The sequence below is a fragment of the Suncus etruscus genome, chromosome 16 (assembly GCF_024139225.1).
Source record: "Suncus etruscus isolate mSunEtr1 chromosome 16, mSunEtr1.pri.cur, whole genome shotgun sequence".
NCBI classification, from domain to species: Eukaryota; Metazoa; Chordata; class Mammalia; order Eulipotyphla; family Soricidae; genus Suncus; species Suncus etruscus.
In genome coordinates, this window is record NC_064863.1 from 21,707,056 (window position 1) to 21,727,530 (window position 20,475).

The window sequence follows — 20,475 nt, forward strand, 5'->3', positions numbered from 1 at the left end:
CCTAAATAATATTTGTGTTCCACACTTTGGAGATACCAACATATGAAGCATATTACAAGAATACTCTCACTTCATTTCATAATGGAGCCTCCAGGTTCTTTGATCCATTAATACTCCTGTTTAACGGGTGCAAAAACTGAGATGCAGAAAAGGTTAGAAAGTAAGGGAGACATCTGGAATTCCAGCTCTAATAGTTTAGTTTCAGAATCCAGACTCTTTCACAATGCACTGTTTCGGTTTGGGGATTTTCATTGTTTTTGTGATGCTGGGGTTCAAACCTGGGGCCTCACATGTCCACAGCAGACACTCAAACTGCCAAACTACACTGCAAAGCCTAGTTGCTCTTTTTTTAATAGATTCTCCACCATCCACAGGGCATTTTCCTGTGCAGGGTTTACAGGCAGGGAAGGGAATCTTCCACTTTAGTTTGCAAAGGAGGAAGAATTCTGTGGCTCTGGGAAAGACGGGTATCCACAATAGAGGAGAACTGTGTTGTTTTTTCTCTATTTAATACCAACTACTTGGGGCCTGAGCAATGGCGCAAGCAGTAGAGTATCTGCCTTGCACGTGTTAACCTAGGACCAACAGAGGTTCCATCCCTGGCATCCCATATGGTCTCCCAAGCCAGGAGCAATTTCTGAGTGCAGAGCCAAGAGTAAGTAACCCCTGAGTATCACTGGCTGTGGCCCAAAAACCAAAATCCAAAATCCAAAAAAAAAAAAAAATACCAACTACTTGAAGCAAGGTTAAGAAATATTTATTTCGGGGCAGAGCAACAACAGTAAAGAGGTAAGGCACTTGACTTGCACAAGGCTGACTCAGGTTCTATCCCCAGCACTTTATTTGGTCCTCAGAGTCCTGACAGAAGAAAATTCTGAAAGCAGAGCCAGGAATAAGTCCTATGCTTCATTGAGTGTGGCCCAGAAACAAACAAAAATAAAATTTTTTTATATTGCCCCCTGTCCTCTGTCATTCCTGCTCCAAAGGAAAAAATTAACTCACAAAATGCAACCTAAGAAAAGATCATTTGTCTTTCTTAAAATAATGTTGTGTTGTATTGTTTTTAGTTTAGGGTTTCCCCAGCAGTGCTTAGGAGTTACTTCCAGCTCAGTGTAGGGGCAGGGTCATCCAGTAATACTTGAGGGACCATAAGGTACTGGGTATGGAACCTAGGTATTCAGCATGCAAAGCCTACACATGATTCCATTGACCTCTCTTTTTCTCTGGTTCCTAAAATAATTTCTGGTTTAAACTTCCATGATAACATTGTTGGAGGAAAGGAGATACTGGTGAAGGGCTTGGTGTTGAAACATTTTATGCTTGAACCCAATCATGAATGACTTTGTAATTTCACGCTGACTAAATTAAAAAAAAATCATGATAAGAAATCATTTGCTTGGAGAATGGGGATGGAGCTCAGAAATAGATCACTTATCTTGTGTGTGTTTGTGAGAAAGAAAGAGAGAGAAGGAAAAGGAAGGGAAGGGAAGAACAAAGAAAAGAAACAAAGGGAAAAGAAAAGAAAATGAAATAAAATGAAAGCAAAGAAAGGAAAGGGAATGGAAGAGAAGAAAAGAGTTTCTCATAGAGGGAAGAGAGTTAACTTCTTAACAATTTACCCAATGCCAATATTGACATAAATTAGAGTACCGGCCTGGTATAATCAACACCCCAAATCCCGATTTTCAGTGAAAGAATGGGTTCCCCCTACTCTAAGCAGGGACATGTGATTCTGGTAGAATTAAATAGGTCATCTTTCCCCTAATGCTCACCCATCCACCTGCTTTGTGATAGGCAGAGATGCCTTTGGAAACCCAGAAGGAAGGATCAGTTCCAACAGCAATACCTCAAACTTCTTTCCACTGCAATTCAAGCATTTGGTATGTTGTGGGGGCAGGGAGCAGGCTGAGTCACGGGAACAAGGAAAGGGTGTCCTTGGAATCCAGGGGAAAAGTCACCATGAGGTTGATTTCAACCATCCTTGGCTGGGTTCTAAGTGGTAATAGAACAGAGGAGACCAGATAGTCAGATTAGCCCCCAAGAGGCCTTGCACTAATGATTGCTGCTGAGTTATCTAGTGTGTAGCTCAAGCCTTTATCAAAATGAGCAGAATTTGAAGCTGCCCAACCTGACTCCAGCAAGAGATGGCCTCATAAAGGAGATCTTTAAAGGGAAAAAAGTTAAAAGTGAATGCTGATGAGTCTCTCTCTTATGGGAGATCAAAGTAAAGCAATCGGGTTGAAGAGCAAGACTTGCAGCCAAAGACTATGGAGGAAGGAAAATTCTAAGACCCAGAGATCTAACATCCTTTTGCAAAAGCACACACCTTTTGCATCTCACCAGACCAAAGTGATGGTGGTTTCCTTGTGAAATCCCAAGCTTCAGTTGTTCAAGGATTTGGATTTTGACTGTCATTTTCATTCAGCCGAACAGTCTTCCCATTTAATTAGAAATAAAACGAATAAAATTTGGGCAGGAAAGTTCTTTTGATATTGAGGTCAGTGTAACACACCAGCTAATTTCTAGTAACTGTGGCTGCTTGGATAGTCCTCAGTGATTGGAGCTGCCTGTCACAGGCAGAAGCAAGGGGGGGTCACAACAGTCCCTATTAAAGGTCTCACAGGTAGAAGAGCGAGAGAGATGGTACAATGAGCTGAGTACATACTTTGTGTGCATGAGACTCAGTTTCTTTTTTGTTTTGTTTTGGTTTTTTTTTTCGGGGGGAGGGGGCCCTCCTGCTCTGTGCTCAGAAATTGCTCCTGGCTTGGGGGATCTTATGGGACACTGAGGGATCAAACCACATCAGTCCTAGGTCAGCTGCTTGCAAGGCAAATGCCCTACCACTGCACCACCACTTCAGCCCCAGTTTCAATCCCTCGCATCACATGGTACCCTGAGCACCACCAGGAATAACCCTTGAGCACTAAACAGGAAATAGCATCACTAAGCACTGCCAGATGTGCCCCCCCCACCAAAATAAAGTTAAAACAACACAATAAAAATTCTCTTCTAGGAAGGAGGACAGAGAAATAGCTCAGAGGGCTGAAGTACATACCTGGCATGCACAGGGTTCTAGGTTTTATCCCTGCCACTGAGCCTTCTGAGCACTATTGGGTATATATAGCCCTGGTAGAACCAAGTTCTTCTGGGAAGACTCCCTTAAATAATAAAAGAATTTTACAGGTAGGAAAATGAAGGTTCAAAGAGGTTAAATAGTTCACACATTTCCTCTAGCTTGTAAGTTCCTGAGTTGCAAACACTTTACTTCATTGATTATTTCATTCCCAGAACCAAGAACAATGCACAACACTTGATAAAGGCTCCATTAATTGTGAGTGAGTGAGTGAGTGAGTGAGTGAGTGAGTGAGTGAGTGAGTGAGTGAGTGAATGCAAGAATCAAGATATGGTCAAATCACGATTTGAACCTATCTCTCTTCCATCTGCCACTTTCCACAATTCAGGATTATGCTTCAAACGGCCCAACCCAAAGAATAGCCTTCCTCCTTTCAAAGTCTCTCCCAAAGCCAGAGGGTTGGACATTAGGTGGAAGAAAGGCCACATGAAAGCCTCAACAGTACTTGCCAGGTAGACAATTCTGGGTAGCATCCCACCTTTTGGACCATGTGGTTATTTGATGTCCTCGGATTTTAAAGCAAAAAAGAGCTTGAGATAAATGATATATAAACTCTTATCCAGAGACAAGAAAAGCATCCAATCTTTCTGAAGATTATGTAAGAGGTCTGGAAAAAATTCAAACCTGGTCTCCAACTATGAAAAACTTTTTTTTTTTTTTTTGAGGAGGTATGGTTTGGACCACACCTGGTGATGTTCAGGGGCTACTCCTGGCTCTATACTCAGGGATCACTTCTGATACTGCTTGAGAGACATTATAGGGGGCCAGGGATTTATTTCAGTTTGTCTACTTGCAATATAAACACCCTCACCTGCTGTATTATCACTCTAGCCCTAAATATTTTTTTCCTTTGATTTGACCTCACATAGCTTTTTTAGGGGCTACTCCTCACTCAGTACATGGGGGTGATATCCAGGAATGCTTGGAGACACATGCAATTTTGTGGCTCAAACCCAGGCCTCTTGCTTGCAAAGCACACACCCTATAGCCTTTGCCCTATCTCCCTAGTTCTCAATGGACTTTGTACAAAACCACAGCCCATCTCATGAATCCTGCCAGAGATTAAGGGCTGCTGTTCAGCTGGCCTGACCTGTGAGCTGTGCTAGCAATAAGGACAGCAAAACAGGTCCATACTGGTGACCTGCACATTGCTAACTTCCTCACATTACTAACAGACCTCACCTTTCCAACTCCTCCTTCTATGAGCGGGGATGAGGGTGAGGTGAGGACTCAACTCATCAGGAACCTTATGCACCACCTGGCTTTAGATTGTGTCCAAAGAACCAGACTGGGTCCCTTGATCTTCCTGAATTAGTGCTGTGAATATTATTCCAGATTTGGGTATCTATGGTGAGGATGCAGAGCCCCATAGTTCTTCTGGTTCCAAGGATGATCAAATCCCATCATCAATGGAAATGGAAAGTATCATTACCCCCAAAGTCCTAGGTGGAGATCAAAGAAATAATACAGTGGTTAGGGTGCTTACTTTGCATGCAGCCCAACCAGTGGTTCTATTCCCAGAACCACTAGGAGTGGAGAGGAAGTAAGCCCTAAACAACTGCTGGGCATGATCCACAACAACAAGTACAACAAAACCAAGAACTCGGGTAGGATGTGTCTCCAACACACCTCAAGGACACAGTAGGGCCCCTTCCGCCTATCCACAGAGAAGTAAATCTGGATCCAATGAATAGCCAGGACACTTAGCTTGAGGAAGAAATGGAAAGTATGGAAGTAGAGAAGGTCTGAACTAAAGAAGCAATCCCAGAGTATGCTGAATTTAACCCTTCCAAACATGAGGCCTTCGAAAAGACAATGGGAACCAGATTGTGTTCCTTTAATGACAAATCTTGAAAACAAAAATCTCTACACACACGAGGGACACATACAAGGCATCCAAGGAGGTTACTGATGCAGCCTGGGCCATACTCCATAGTAGGACTCTGAAGAAAATATATCCAGCCACTTATTGACCTCCAAATACATGGTGCTTGTGCAGAAGGATCCCTGCATAAGTACGCTGAGCTCCATATCCTGGCTGGCAGTGAAAGCTGGGAATAGCCTTGGGGAGAAGGAGGGGCGGAGGCCAAGTATATGCATAGCAGCCATTAAGAAGAGTGATGTCTGGCAGCAGAGGCTGATGAGCAAAAGTGTCTGCCTTGAGGCTGGAGATAGAATAGCGGGTTGGGTACTTGCCTTGCAAGAAACCAACACACTGGAGTTTGATCCCTGGCATTCCATATGTTCCCCTCAGCATCTCTAAGAATAATCATTGAGCATCAGCACAGGAAGTGGCCCAAAATTGGAAAAAAAAAATGTCAGTGCTTTGGGGCTAGAAAGATAGTACAGTAGGTAGGGAGCTTATCTTGTACAAAGTCAACCAACTGAAATTTGATCCCCAGCATTTCATATGGCTCCTGAATGCCTCCAGGTGTTCAAGGGAATCTTGAGCATCACCAGGTATGGCCCCCAAACCAAAATAAATAAATAAATAAAAGTCTGCCTTGTTCATAGAAAAAGTCTTTTCTTTGTTCTTGAGCAGTACAGAGAACATTTCTAGCAGGAGGCTTAAGTTACTACTGTGCCCATGTTTGCCTCTAGGCAGGGAATATTAGATGGGTGTGTGGCACCTATCACTTCCCCGGCACCCTTTAGCATGATTTTTTAAACTAAGTCTATGAAATAATATATATATTAGGCTGAAAGAGGCAACGCCGTCTCTGAGCAGCTGCACACAGGCAAGATGAAGCAGCCTGTTCTGTGCCAGACCTTAACTTCATGTACTTCAAAGAGAGACCAAGAGAGACCGAAAACATTGCAGAAAGAGAGATGAATCCACACTGTAGGGAAAAATCCAGCTGCCCAGAAGAACCCAGGTGAGGGCTGTGTGAGCATATCTGAGAGGCAGGCAGCCCGGCTGAGAAGCAGACACAAGCTCCAGAGCCTTGGCCAACCCTCTGCAAAGAGAGAAAGAACAAAAGCAGTCATCCATGGGAAAACTGCAAGGAGGAACTGAAACTGTGAGCATGGAATTAGGGTGCCGATGACTGGACAGGGCCATGCATGCCAGGCACTCATTAGGGTTATTAGAGCAAAATCTAGACGAGCATGATTCATTTGCAGGGAAAGGCATCATGCCTCTCTTTTTTTCCCTTTCTGTGTCACAGAGGGGCCCAGGAAGTGGCTCAGGAGTGGGCTGTCAGTTTGGTACCTGGAACCCTTCCACAGGCCAAGTATGTTTGATCCCTGGTGCCACCACAATCTATGCAACCCCCCCAGCAAGCCTGGCACCCAAGCATGTGAGCAATGAGCCAGGGCCATGATCACAACAATAACCAAAGAGAAGGAAAAGATAAACTCAGTCCATGTCAAGTATGTTGTTGGTTCTGTTGGTCCTTTTTTGTTGTAGTTTTTTGGTTTTTGAGCCACATCCAGCAGTACTCAGAGGTTTCTGGCTTTGTGCTCAGGAATAACTCCTGGAGCTGCTCCGGGGTTCATATGGGATGCCGGAAACGGAACCCGGGTCAGCACTTGCAAGGCAAATACCCTACCTGCTATACTATCTCTCTGGTCCCCCAAATATATTGTTCTTTTAATTTTCCAAAACACATTTTTGTCCTGGGCTAGAATAGTCCCACTGCACCAACTAACTGCTGGATTGGCAGAGAGAGACAGGTAACGCCTGGCTACACATCTGACCAAGGGTTCAACCGCTCTGCAGTAGTGAGACGTGAACAGAAGAAATCATGCTTCCAATGTACTACATTTGAAGACAAGAATGCATTTTTGTGACAAGGTAAGAGTGGAAACGAAGGAAGCAGCCAAGCTGGTCTCCTAGCTTTTGACTGAAGAAGAAAGATGCAGGAAATGTTGATGAGGAACTGGGAGGTGGGGTGGGTGCGGGGCAGGGGGGTCTGTAGCTTAGTACCCCTTGGCACAGCACTGAAAACTTTCCAGGACAGAAGGAATAGTAAGTACAACAGCAGGAAGGGTGCAGTCAACCTGGGTTCAGTCCTGAGCACCCCAAATGGTCCCAAAGTCCCTCCCTTGGGGCATCACCAAGGCTCATGAAGACAACAGGGTGTGACCCTACAGGGCCCCTATGTGCCCCCATCTGCTTCCAGCACCCTGCAGCATCCCCTCCTCAGGTTCTTCATTATAACTCCAGCCAGGTTAGCTGAAAACAGCTGGTGAGAACCCCACCTTCCTGAATAAAGTGAAAGGCTGCGTACATCAAATTAAAAAAAAAAACCTTTCCCTGAAGCCCAGACTGCCTTTCCGTTTTATTTCCTGAATTGGCTACTTCACCCTTGAGTCTGATTACTCCAGGGTTCATCCTCTCCAGCCCATTCCCAAGCTGGGACGGACACTTGTGGGAAGACTCAGACCTTAGACTCAAGGCCACTTCAGTCTGCAGAGTGCTGACCACACCTTGTTGGCCCAAGAGATAAACCCAATTGTCCTGGTCTCATCCACCATCCCAGACTGTATTTTTTCCCCTATGTTCTGGGATTCATGCTTTTCCTGAGCCCAGCTGTCCTTCCCCTGGATGTTCCTTTTCTGCCTAGAAAAAAGCTGTTCAGCTATCAGGTTTCCGTACAAAAAGCACCTCCCTCAGCAAATATCCTCTGTGTGGCAACTCAGTTAATGACTGACTCCTGGCTTCATCCTTGCTGGATACCTAAAGATGCCACGTGGCATCCAGGAGCCTAAATACCTACCTTCAAATCCCAGTTCTATCTTCAATAGCTGCGTGTCTTCAGCCAAATGACTCAACTTCTGAATTCTGTTTGACAAAAGCTAATCAGGCAGGTAAAATTACTGCCATTAAAACACTTAGCACAAGGCCAGAGTGATAGTACAGTGTGGAGGGCATTTGCTTGCAAGCAGCTGAACCCGGGTTTGATCCCTAGTATTCCATCTGTTTCCCTGAACACTATTAGATGCGATTCCTGAGTGCAGAGCCAGGAATAATCTCTGAGCACTGCTGGGTGTGGCCCCAACATTTCCCCAAACACACACACCCACATACATACACACACACACACACACACACCCCACAGCACAACACAGTGCCTGGTCCATGGTGCATGCTCAGTAAAGATGCAGTTTCTATTGGTAGCTGTCATACAACCACCTGGACACAGGGCATCTTTCACCTCCAGAAGAGAAATCTGTGTATACTGGTAGAAACATAGATCAAGAGGCTAGTAGCTCCCTCCAGCACTACTGGAAGTGCTCTCAGAAACAAAAAAAAGCAATGTTAGTGTAGTGTAAGTACTCTGTGGGTCTTTATTTAGTTAAATTGAATGTGATATACCTAGCAAGGGGGTGGGGGTGGAGATGCACAAACAGGGCTGGGGGAAGTCAAAAGGGAGGATTCAACAATGCAGAAAAGGTTTCTACACTCCTAGGTTCATTGCAGCACTATTCACAGTAGCCAGAATCTGGAAACAACCCAAGTATCCAAGAACAGATGAGTGAATAAAGAAGCTATGGTATATCTACACCATGGAATAGGAAAAAGGAAATCATGAAGTTTGCTTATACATGGATGGATATGGAGAGTATTATGCTGAGTGAAATGAGTCAGAGGGAGAGGGATAGCCAGAATGATGGCACACAATTGCAGAAAAAAACCCAACAACAAATAGCGGCCAGAGCAATAGTACAATGGTAGGGCATTTGCCTTGTATACAGCCAACCCGGGACAGACCCAGGTTCAATCTCCAGCACCCCATATGGACCCCCAAGCCTGCCAAGAACAATTTCTAAGCACAGAGCCAGGAGTAATCCCTGAGCACTGCTGGGTATGGCCCCCCCAAAAAAAACAAAACAATAAAACATAGTATGAGAAAAAAATACCCAAGACAATAGAAATGAAAGGCGACAAGTGCAGTTAGGACAGAGAAAAGAGATCATTGGAAATGATCACTCTGGACATGAACTGGGTGCTAAAGGAAAATAGGGTAATATGCATGCTACCTTTTCAGGACCAGTATTGCAGATTGTTAAGGAGGGAAAAGAGAGAGAGGAGAAAGAGAGAAAAAGGGGGAGAGAGAGAGAGAGGAGGGAGAGAGAGAGAGAGAGAGAGAGAGAGAGAGAGAGAGAAGTGTCGACCATAGTATCATAGAGGCAGGGGAGGGGGACATTGGTGGTGAGAAATGTGCACTGGTGACCATGAACAACATTTTAACTCTGCATCCTATGGTGATTCAATAAAAAAAAATAATTTAAAGTTCATTTATTTCCTTTTTGATTCTCTATATTGGGGTCTTGTTATTAGTTTCTGAATGACCATGATAACCAAGCTGAGAACAGAACCAGGACTCACACATGCAAGACACTTGCTCTGTTCCCTGAGCTACACTGGGTCCTAAGGGTTCATTTGAACACAGGAGTCTGAAAGAATCAAAAAGAAAACCAAGGAAGCTTCAGGGTGTGGTTGGAAGAGGTGGATGTGTGAGCTGGTAATTTATTAGAATGTGAGTATCATTTTGCCAGTAAGCTATAAACAAGGGACCATAGCTTTTCCATAAGTGACTTGAACTGCTTTAGCACAGACAGTGGGAAGACCCAGAATGAAAACTAGAGGGAAGGAAAGGGGCAAGGAGGCCCCATATGGGCACAAGTGGAAACTCAAACCAGGGCCATAAGTGCAGTGATATCTTGGTGGGAAGTTACCCGGTGCCCTCTGCCCCAGGAAGGCGAGGAACACACTGCACCATTCCCTCTCCAAGAGTGCTGACACAGGGTGCTGGCCTCAAGGAGCATCAGAGCTAAATAAGACTTCGCCCCCTGCCTAGAAGCATTTCCCCTTCAAAGGACAAATAGGACTGCAAGGTCGGAACCAAGCAACCCCACTGTAGCTGGCTTTATAGTATAGAGACACCCCATGGGCAAATAGGCAATTAGATAAAGTTAATTGCCATGTCCGGTGGTGATAAGGCTGGAAGCGAATCCCAGGTGGATAACCTTGGCTGACCTTGGCTAGGGTAAGGCAGTGAGGAGGGTCAGCTCCTAGATAAGAGGGAATAGGGAGCCTCTGATTATGTCTTCATGGGGAGGTGGAAACAAGGCAAGCAGCCCAAGGTAAAGTGGAGGATCCACTCAGAAGAAAGTCGGGGCTTCTCTAAGGTCCCAGCTGTAAATAATAAACTTGTCTTATTTTGGAAGAGCAAGAGCAAGCAGGGCGGTGAAATGGGGCGGAACTGTTGAGCCCAGGGAGGCCAGGGGCAGGCATTGAGGCTAGCTAGGGAACAGGGAAGGAAGTCACTGAACACAAAGGGGTGTAGTTGACCATAGGAAGAGTGGCCTACAGGGGCCGATATGGAAGGACTCTGTGGGTGGAACTATGGGCAATGAGGCCCAAAGATGAGTCCAGATGGGGCTGAGGTGGCCTGGCCCAGGATGACAGCTGTGTTAAGAGTCTGGAGGTGGTATCCACCCATGGCACTTGTTGACCTTCCTCAGGAAGCTGCGCCAGTGAGGGCATCTAGGAGCCCTTAGTTTCATTTCTTTGTTTTGTATGAATCATGCACATGTGATTAGAGAGCCACAACACCCTAGGAAATGGATGAGTTAAGCCACGGATGGGCACAGCCCTGGAGTGCATTAGGGCATCCAAAAGCCACATGGCTGGGTGTAAGCACACAGTGCCCTGAAAGGCTGCCAATTTCTGGATTTACTCAGCAGCAGCAGCGGGGAGGGTTGACTGCACCTCCAGATCCAGCAGAGGGGGACAAGGGATGAAGGATGTGTCAAGGGTCATGGCCAGGACTGTGGAACTTCCCTTCAGGGGCACAAAGTTGGTGCACAGAAACTCAGCCTCTCTTCCGTAAATGCAAAGAAAATGCAAGCAAGTGTGTGTGTGTGTGGGGGGGGGGGGTTTGCTTTCTTTCAGACACAGAATATTGGGAGTTTTTGGGTCACACCCGGCAGCGCTCAGGGGTTACTCCTGGCTCTATGCTCAGAAATCGCTCCTGGCAGGCTCAGGGGACCATATGGGATGCCGAGAATATTGGGAGTAGCACAGGCACTTGGCATGGAATTCCAGCTTGCCCAACACCATGCAGGCTACATGCAGTAGCCTCTTGGGACTACCCAAGAAAGTAACCCTGCTGCTCCCAGATGCTAGTGTGTTTTCCTGACTCCGCTCGTGTTCACCTACAGCAAAATCAGGAAGCCCCTGCTAAGAAAAGCCAATGGCCTAGTCCCTTCCATCCCAATGCCAAGTCAATAACCAAGGCCAAGCTCACTCAGCAAATGGCTACAGCAGGTGCTTTTTCCATTTGTCTTGGGGTGCTGGGGACAGGGGTGGTACAGCTAGTTGGTGGTTCTCAGCACTTATTCCTGGCTCTTGCACTCAGAGATCACTCCTGATATGGCTTAAGGGACCATATGAGAGTCTGGGGAATGAACCCAGGTCAGCCAAGTGCAAGGCACCCATGCTTTACCACCTTTTTGGTTCTTCCACTGGTCATTATTTATTTTTAATTAATTTGGGGGTCACACCTGGCAGTGTTCAGAGCTTATTCCTGGCTCTGTGCTTAGGAATCATTCCTGGTGGTGCTGGAGATCAAAGCTAGGAAAGCACCCTATCCCTTAGACTTCTCTTCAACCCCTCCAATTGTCTTTTAAAAGGAGGGAGTGGGGGCTGAAGCAATAGCACAGTGGGGAGGATGTTTGCCTGGCATATAGCCCACCCAGGTTCAATCCTTGGCATCCCATATGGTTCCCCTGAGAACCTCCAGGAGTGATTCCTGTGTGCAAAGCCAGGAGTATCTATCTATCCCATGAGCACTGCAGGGCGTAGCCTAAAATCCAAAATAACAATAACAACAATAACAATAATGATAATAAAAGGAAGTAGTGGAAAAGTTTCTCCCCTTTCTAGTGAACAAATTCACCTTGCAAAGAGCTGATTTTGAGGCTCCATGGAGCTCTCTCGTCCCATTTTTGGTGCTCTGAAAGGATTTTTCCTCTGCTGTAAGGCTTTTGTTAGAAATCTTCTTACCCCTAAAGACATGGTCTAAAGAAGGTGGGAAGAAAAAATTCACAGTGCTATTCCTGAACCCTGAGACTTGGGAAGAAATAGCAAAAGAAAGAAAAGGCAGCTCAACATTTTCAGGGTGTTCTGTTCAGGCGCACTTGGGAACCCCGGCAGTTTGTAAAGGACTTCATTGGAAAACTTGCAGCTTGCAATTCAGCCATTCTTCAGTGAGAAATATGTGATTTGCCAAACATGAAATGGAATCATTAAGGCCTGACAAAATCGGAAGCAAAGCCAAGCTGTGGCTGTATGTTGCACCCCAGGCCCACTTCTCCTCCACAAATGAGGCCTCCCTGCACAAGGCACCCCAGACAGATGCTAGCATGGGGCACTGCCTGCAAGCGGGAGGCACGTTGATCACCAAAATGCAGGCAGCCTGACAATTTCAAACATCTAATGGCCTACCCTACCCCCTCCCCAGTACATACATACATGAGGGAAGGAGAGAGCGGGAATGAGGGGGTGGGGAAGAGAAACTTGCCACCTTCTAGTTTTCTGTTTTTAAAGTAGCACATAGAAGATGGGGAAATAGCACAGGGTTCAGGGCATGGCCTAACATTCTCAAGGACCCAAGTTTGGACCCTGGCACCTCATGCCCATTCCCAGCATCTCCAGAGGCACGAGCATAGAACAGACTGGCCCAGTGGCTAAGTATAGCCAGGAAAAGGTCCCCAGATCCCCTGAGTACTGAGAGACCCACATGCATATGCGCGCGCACACACACACACACACACACACACACACACACGACTATGGAATAAGGAAAACACAGAATTGTCTATGCACAGAATTAAAGTATCAGGGAGGACCTAGAAGAAGGGATGACTCTGGTTAGGTCTATGTGCCATGAGCAGTGTGAGGTTAAATAAGAGTTCTGCTCCCTTGGGGCTGGAGAGATAGCACAGCGGTAGGGAGTTTGCCTTGCATGCAGAAGGATGGTGGTTCTAATCCCGGCATCCCATATGGTCCCTTGAGCCTGCCAGGAGCAATTTCTGAGCGTAGAGTCAGGAGTAATCCCTGAGCGCTGCTGCGTGTGACCCAAAAAAAAAAAAAAAAAAGAGTTCTGGTCCTGACATGGTGCTGAAGTTCCAGACATTGTCATCTTTAGGAGACAGGCAGATGGACCCACCACCTCCCCAACTGCCTATGACTCTGCTTACTTGAAACTAGTACTAGTGATCTCTGGCCCCACTGCAAGTTTCCATTCTATTCTAGATAGTTTAAGGGTGGTCTGAGGAAATAGCCCTAGTCATGGTTTTCACTATGTTCTCAAGTTACCTGGCCCAGTGTGGTTCCCTTAGAGAGTTGTCAGGCTTACCCAGGGGTCCTGTAACAGTCACACCAGACATCGCCAACTCTGTGCCCCCACCCTCGAGTTCTCCAGCTTTAGGGTACCTCAATCTCAGAGAAATGTACTATATATGCTGGCTCCAGGACCCTGGTCCCAAGAAGTCCTGGCTGAGTGGGAAATGAAGGGGTACCAGGAATGAGCATTTGCAGTAAGAGCTTATGACCAGAGCTCGTGTGACCTCTCCATGGACACACTCCCAGCCTCTAATAGGAAGAGTGGGCTACAAATCCATGGTGAATGGCACTCTTCAAGCCAAGAAAATATCAAAGCCCTTCAAAGTGGGTACAGCCAGAAATCTGTAGCCCCAAAGTATATATGTGTATATATATACATATATACACATATATATATGCCCCTTGTATATATGTGTGTATACACACACACACACACACACACACACACACACACACACACACACACACATATATATATACACTCATACACAAGGGGTACAGGAGCATCTTGTGTTAGACCCTTGGAGGCTGTGGCCATTTGGGCATTTGAGACACGAAGCAGTTCAAACTCAACATGCTGCTATTGTCCCGAGCGCTAATTATGTCGCTGAGCAAACTGCATCTCATTTCATTCTCACAAGACTGCTCTGAGGCCTGGGTAGTAATTATCCCCGTTTTATGAAGAAGAAAACTGAGCTCAGAGAATTCCACAGTTACCAGGGCAGAAAAGAACAGAGTAGGGCAGGCACTAGCTTCGCACACACCTAATCAAGTCAGGTTCCATCCCCAATACCCCATATGGTCTCCTTAGTGTTGCTAGAAATGAGCACTGAGCAGAACCAGGGGTGATCCCTGAACTCGGATCCAGGACTAATGCTGGAACACACCGGAGTGTGGTTCTCAAAATAACAAAATAAAACCAAACTAAACCAAAATCAACAGAGCAGGGAGTGGAGTGTGGTTCTCAAAATAACAAAATAAAACCAAACCAAACCAAAATCAACAGAGCAGGGAGTGAGGCTGGGTAAATAGGTGAATGTGTTGTGTGTGTGTGTGTGTGTGTGTGTGTGTGTGTGTGTGTGTGTGTGTGCTGCTTCTCATTTTCTCCAAGAACAAGCACCCATTTCAAAATAACTAGCACTTGAGCTAAGGACATGGCTTAGTAAAAGAACGCAGTATGTGTGAGGCCCCGAACCCCAGCACCATTTCTCCCCAAAGAATATAACTGACACTGGAGGTGCTATTGAGGGCCAAGAATGGAAAAAGTCAGAAGCTGGTCTAGGTTTCTCTAGCCCTAATCCTTTGTCCCTATCCACGCTACTCTTCCAGTTCTACTTTTCACCCCTTTTGTCTCAAACCCTCTAAAACAAGGCTTCCTTGTTTCTCCTTGGTCCCCGCCATTCCCCTCACTAGGACAAAAATTGTCTCCTGCCATTTTTCAGGACACAGATGCTCTGAAGAAATGGCAGGTGGATCAGAGAGCCAGAAAGATAGTCCTGGGGTAAAGAAACCTGCCTTGGATGAGTCTCATTACCTCCAAGGTTCCTCAAACATCACTGAGTGCAATCTCAGTCCTCTAAGAATCATGAGGGTGACCAGAGTGATCCCCGGCCATTTGGGGCCAAGCATCACCACATCTTCAGGACTTTGCATGGAACCTCTGGCCTGATTAGCTGAGACTTGCCAGGAAGGACACCAGCTTTTATATTATCATAAACAAATAAATGGGAATGAGCTTCTCTTCATGGGGCAAGGGACCTACCGTTTTCAAGGGGGCACTGGGGAATCTGATTTGCCCGAAGGTTCCAGATATAATCCATGTTCCATTCAAGGCACACTTGATGGTCTTTGAAAGGGCGTTCGAAAGGTGGGACAGATTTGAGCAAAGTGTAGTTTTTGGCCACAGCGTGGAGCACATTTTCCTCGGATCTGACATCCAGGTCACCTGCATTGGATTGGTGAGTAATCCAGGCTCTCAGGACCACAGCAGACACAGAGATGGAGTGTCGGATGAAATAATCGTCCCTGTAAACCATGATGCTTGGAAACTTGACACGCACCACTTGGGTCCGGCTGGTGTGAAGGTGTTTCTCGTTCTTCCACCGCTTTTTGTACACTGGAATGCTGCTCCGGAACTCTGAGGACACCACGGCTTCCAAGTTGACAACACAAGGCTGCGAGCATAAATACTCCACTGACACTTCGGAGACATTGCACACGTTGCTTTCAAAGACGGTGAAAGAGATAAAGTCTTTGTAAGTCAGACTCTGCTCGGCTTGGGGTATCACCGACGTGGTCAGGGACGTCTGCCTGCCCAGAGATGGGGCAATATTCTGAAAAGCAAGCAGTACACAGAAAACGGAGAAGGTTTCAGAAAGCATCAGATTAGATCTATGAGTCATTATTTTTCTGGGATTTAAAAAGAAAAGACACATCAAGGTACGAGGGCCAAGGATGTGACTCAGTGGAGTGGTGCATGCCTCACATGTTTTTGGCCCTGGGTTCATAGTTCATATCCAACAATACACACACACACGCACACACACACACACACACACACACACACACACACACATGCACACACATTCCCTCTCCATAAAGTCACAAATGTACAAGACGTCCAGATCACGACCACACAATTAGCAGGAAAGCAACACTCGCAGCAGACACGAACGATGATAAAACCCCATTAAACTCTCTGCCCAGACTTAGCAGCATCTGCTGATCAGAATGTGACTTTCACAACAGAACGTGGCAATCATTCCGGAATTGGTTTTCAAAGGGAGGAGCTGGCTCATCACACCTCCAGAAGAGCAGACCTGCCTCAGTACCACCAAGAACCAAGACAGCATCAAGCACTTGCACATTATCTGGACTTCAAATGGGGTTGGGGGAGGTCAGAGGTAGCCTGAATCAAAAGGCATGAGACGTGCTTACAAGGCATCCCAGAGCGAATGCCTCCCTAGCCCTCTCTTGCGCCAAGACCAGGAGGCAGGAAGGAGTTGCAGGCAGGTGAGGAGGGATTTTTAGCTGCTGCTTCCCCACCCAGAGTGCTGCATGGACCAAGAAGGATTTTCAACCGGGCAGATTTTGTGTTTTTAATTTGGAGCTGGAGCCCTCTCCTTGTGGGCCCGGCTTACAGGAGAAATTTGCAAAGTCGGGTCAGGAATATCCAGACAATGTTTTGAATACTGCTTGGGAGGCCCTCCAAAGTAAGTGAATAAGGATATAAATGAAGCACCGAAAGCCCATTAGAAACCGTGCTGACAAGCAAGAAAAGTGAGCAAATGACACAGTTCACTGGTAAATTACTTCTTAGTCGTGGCAAAGGAAAGGCAAATTGAAGCGAAGATACCATTTCTAACCTATTTGATGCAGAGGGAATGGCCAGGTTGGAAACAAGCCTCTTGTGCACTGCTGGTAGGGAAGTTACGGCCAGACAACCCCATCCTTTCGAGCTAAAGTATAAATAAAGGCAGCCAGTCTTGGGTTTAATCATTCTTCCTAAATATGCTCAGGTATATAGCTCTTCACTGTAGAGCTGTTTAAATAGCAAGAAAAAGATGCCCTAACGGCTGTGAAATAAGTTAGTACAGGGGGAGAGCTAATACCAAGGCTATGTATTACCCACTTTCCCAGTTTGATCTCTGGAACTATATGTAGTTGGCCGAGCACCACCAGGAATAAACTCTAAGCCTAGGGCCGGGAGTAGCCCCTAAGCACCAACAGGTAGGGACCAAACCTACACACACCCCTGCCTCCAAATAAATTAGATTCTACTCTTAAGGAGAATATACAGGTGTGCAAACATAATCTTCTTGTGCACTTCACGGGTGACCTCCAAAGGTAGGCCTTTTAAAGCATGTTCAGACATGCCATTGACTTGGCAGAATTTCCCCCATGGAAAAAAAATCCACCCATTTGCTTGAATGCACATTGATAGCCCTGGTGGCTTGTGGGAAGACGAGGTTAAGGGGGAGGTCAGGGCTCTACTCCCTTATCTTCTGAATTCGGTGCTTGTGTAAATTCCGAAAACTAGATGAAGAGGCTGGAAGATGACTCAGTGGCTTAAAACATCTCAAGGCAAACCACAGGCTGGTGAGTTCAGATTGTGATGTCCCTTGCATCCTGAAAGCCTCACTGTTAGAGGATCTCCAGTACAGAAAAAGAGGGAAATGTGTGAGAAGGGAGCAGGTAGCAACAGGCTTCCCAGGTGAGAAAGAAAACTGCCAAAGATGGTATGAAAAGGGCTGGTCCTTCGACTTCCTTTCTCTGGGAAGGAATACGTAAATGGGCACACAGAACAAGGTGTTCACCCCCACAACAAGGCTCTTGTTTTATGTATTCATTTCTAGCAAATTACAGGGGGCATGAAATATAAAAATGATTGGATAAAAAAGATAGGAAACTTTAGAAAAGATGAGCCAGGCTGCTCCAGTTTTCAGAAGAGAAAGGGGAGATGAAGAGATGGGGTGTTCTAACACCCTGTTCCCAAGCCCTGCCTCTGGCAATTCCCTTTGTTTTGTTTTGTTTTTTGGGCCACACCCACTGATGCTCAGGAGTTACATTTGTTTATGTGCCCAAGGATCAGTGATCAGGGGACCATTTGGGATGCTAGGGATGGAACCCAGGTTGGCAGTGTGTAAGGCAAGCTCTCTCTCTCTCTCTCTCTCTCTCTCTCTCTCTCTCTCTCTCTCTCTCCCTTTCTCTCTCTCTTTCTCCTCTCTCTCCTCTTTCTCCTCTCTCTTTCCTTTCTCTCCTCTCTCCTCTTTTCTCTCTCCTCTCTCTCTCTCATCCCTCAATCTTCCTTTTAAGAATTCAATTTTTTCCCCATCACATTTTCTTTAATGCTGACAGCCCTCTGTTTAAACAGAATGCCAAGGGAGAGGCTGTTTGAGAAGGTGCAAGTTCACCTGCCTGCATTCATAAGAACAGCTGCTGAGGACCATTTCAATTCTCCTTGGCGAATGGTGACTGTCCAGACCAAAAAAAGTTTGGAGAACAGGAGTGACAAATGAAGATCGGAGCAAGACCCCTGTATCCTCTCCAGAGCTCACTTTCAAAAGTCTGTCTTCTAGGAAAGCACCATCTCCTTCTATGAAGATGACTGTCTTTTTCCCTGCTTCTAAGACTCAAGTGCTGAAAAAGTACATGGCAGGTTTGTTTCTGAGTTCGAGACACAGTCTCCAACAAAGAGGGCAGAAGTCAATGAAGCCTTTATAATGTGGCTCATCCAGACTGAGTTGTGTGCTAAGTGGCAAAGACACCTGATTTCGAAGACAATTTTCAGAAAGAAGGGTGTGCAATATTGGAACAATCACTTTCCACTGATTGCACGTTGACAGGATAATGTTAAGCACTTCTCAATAAAATACACTGTGCCACTTAATTTCTTTCACCTTCTCTTTACTTTTTACGTGGGACTACAGGGGCATTTGGAATAATGACTTTGGCTCTCATCTGTGACTCGCCTCATATTTCTGACATTATTCTAGATTTGAGGTCAGCACGCTTTGCTGTAAAAAAAAAAAAAAGAAAAAGAAAAAAGAGCCCATATGGTAAATATTTTAGGTTTTGAGGCCACTTGGTGCAGCTATTTCTCTCTACAGGGCTTCAAGAAAGCAACCATGGGGCTGGAGAGATAGCCCTGTGATAGGCGTTTGCCTTGCATGCAGCTGATCCATGACAAATGGTGCTTCAAATCCCAGCATCCCATATGGTCCCCTGTGCCTGCCAGGAATGATTTTTTGGGGGGCTCACACCTGGCAATGCTCAGGGATTACTCCTGGCTCTAGTCTCAGAAATCAATCGCCCCTGGCAGGCACAGGGGACCATATGGGATGCCGGGATTCAAACCACCGTCCTTCTGCATGAAAGGCAAATGGCCTACCTCCATGATATCTCTCCTGCCCCAAATACTAGGAGTGATTTCTGAGTGCAGAGCCAGGAGTAACCCCTGAGCATGGCTGGGTGTGACCCAAAAACAAACAAACAAACAAACAAAAAAAAGAAAGCAGCCATAGTGAAGGCAGAAGATGAGGAAGAAAGTTTCAACCACAGAGCTCTAACCAGGTTGCCGGCTGGAATGGCCCCTGGGCCAGACTTTGAAGAAAAGCTATTCTCTTTGCTCAGATTTCTCTCTGCAGTGAGCTGGAGAACACTAAGTGATAGGAGATAATGTTTTTAAAAGAAATGATCACCTAGGCACACTGAGACAAATAACCCAATTAGGCATAATTTCATCCATGTGCTGCTAATGGGGCTTGATTTGTTACTTTGCAAAGGTTCCCTGGTGCTGGTCCCTGGCTGATATCTTGCCATTGTTTCTCTCAATAAAAATCTGAATAGGACGTGTTGGCAGCCTGGGCCAAGCAGAAATCCAAGTCTCCATCTGAGATAGATCATTTGAGAAGCAGAGAAGCCAGAGTGGCGACGAAGAGATGAGAGGTATGACAGTCCACCAAAGTGGTCCATAAAATTGCCCTGTGGAGGCTGGTGCAGTGCAGATTCCTTGAGAAGGCACCAGAGTCCATAGTTTTGGGGGTCGCTGGGCTGTGCAGGAAACTGGGCTCTTGTGGTTTGGAGTCAACCCAGAGGCAGGCAGCTGCTACATCATCCACTGTGGTTACCTCTGTTATGTACAAACCCAACACCGATTAGCCACACATCACACTCTAAATATTGATTAAGCTGAAGCTGATTTCCTGGCTCAAGTCATGTGTGTGGTTATGAGCTGCTTCCTGCCAGGAAAATAAGGCAATTAACTTGAAGAGTCTCACTACAGGCATGACACGTGTCCAACCTTCATAGGTATTTTCACATGCCAGGTTGTATTAAGCGAAGCTAAAAATTACCCTAACGTTCTTCCTTTGTTTAGAAATTATGAGGTCAGAGTCCGTGTCTTATGCATTGTTCTGTCTCCAGTGCCTAGAGCTTGGCAGGGAGAAGGATTTTGGTGTCTCTAGCTGAAATAATAAAGTGCTAA

At 46.0% G+C, this 20,475-nt stretch overlaps 1 protein-coding gene across 1 annotated transcript in view; it reads right to left on the reverse strand.

Moving 5' to 3' along the window:
* Positions 1 to 20,475, reverse strand: part of SEL1L3 (SEL1L family member 3) — a 126,467-nt gene that overhangs the window by 98,061 nt on the left and 7,931 nt on the right. Inside the window, 1 exon segment of the mRNA XM_049790005.1 lies at positions 15,253 to 15,823. Coding sequence (XP_049645962.1) covers positions 15,253 to 15,823 — 571 coding nt within the window.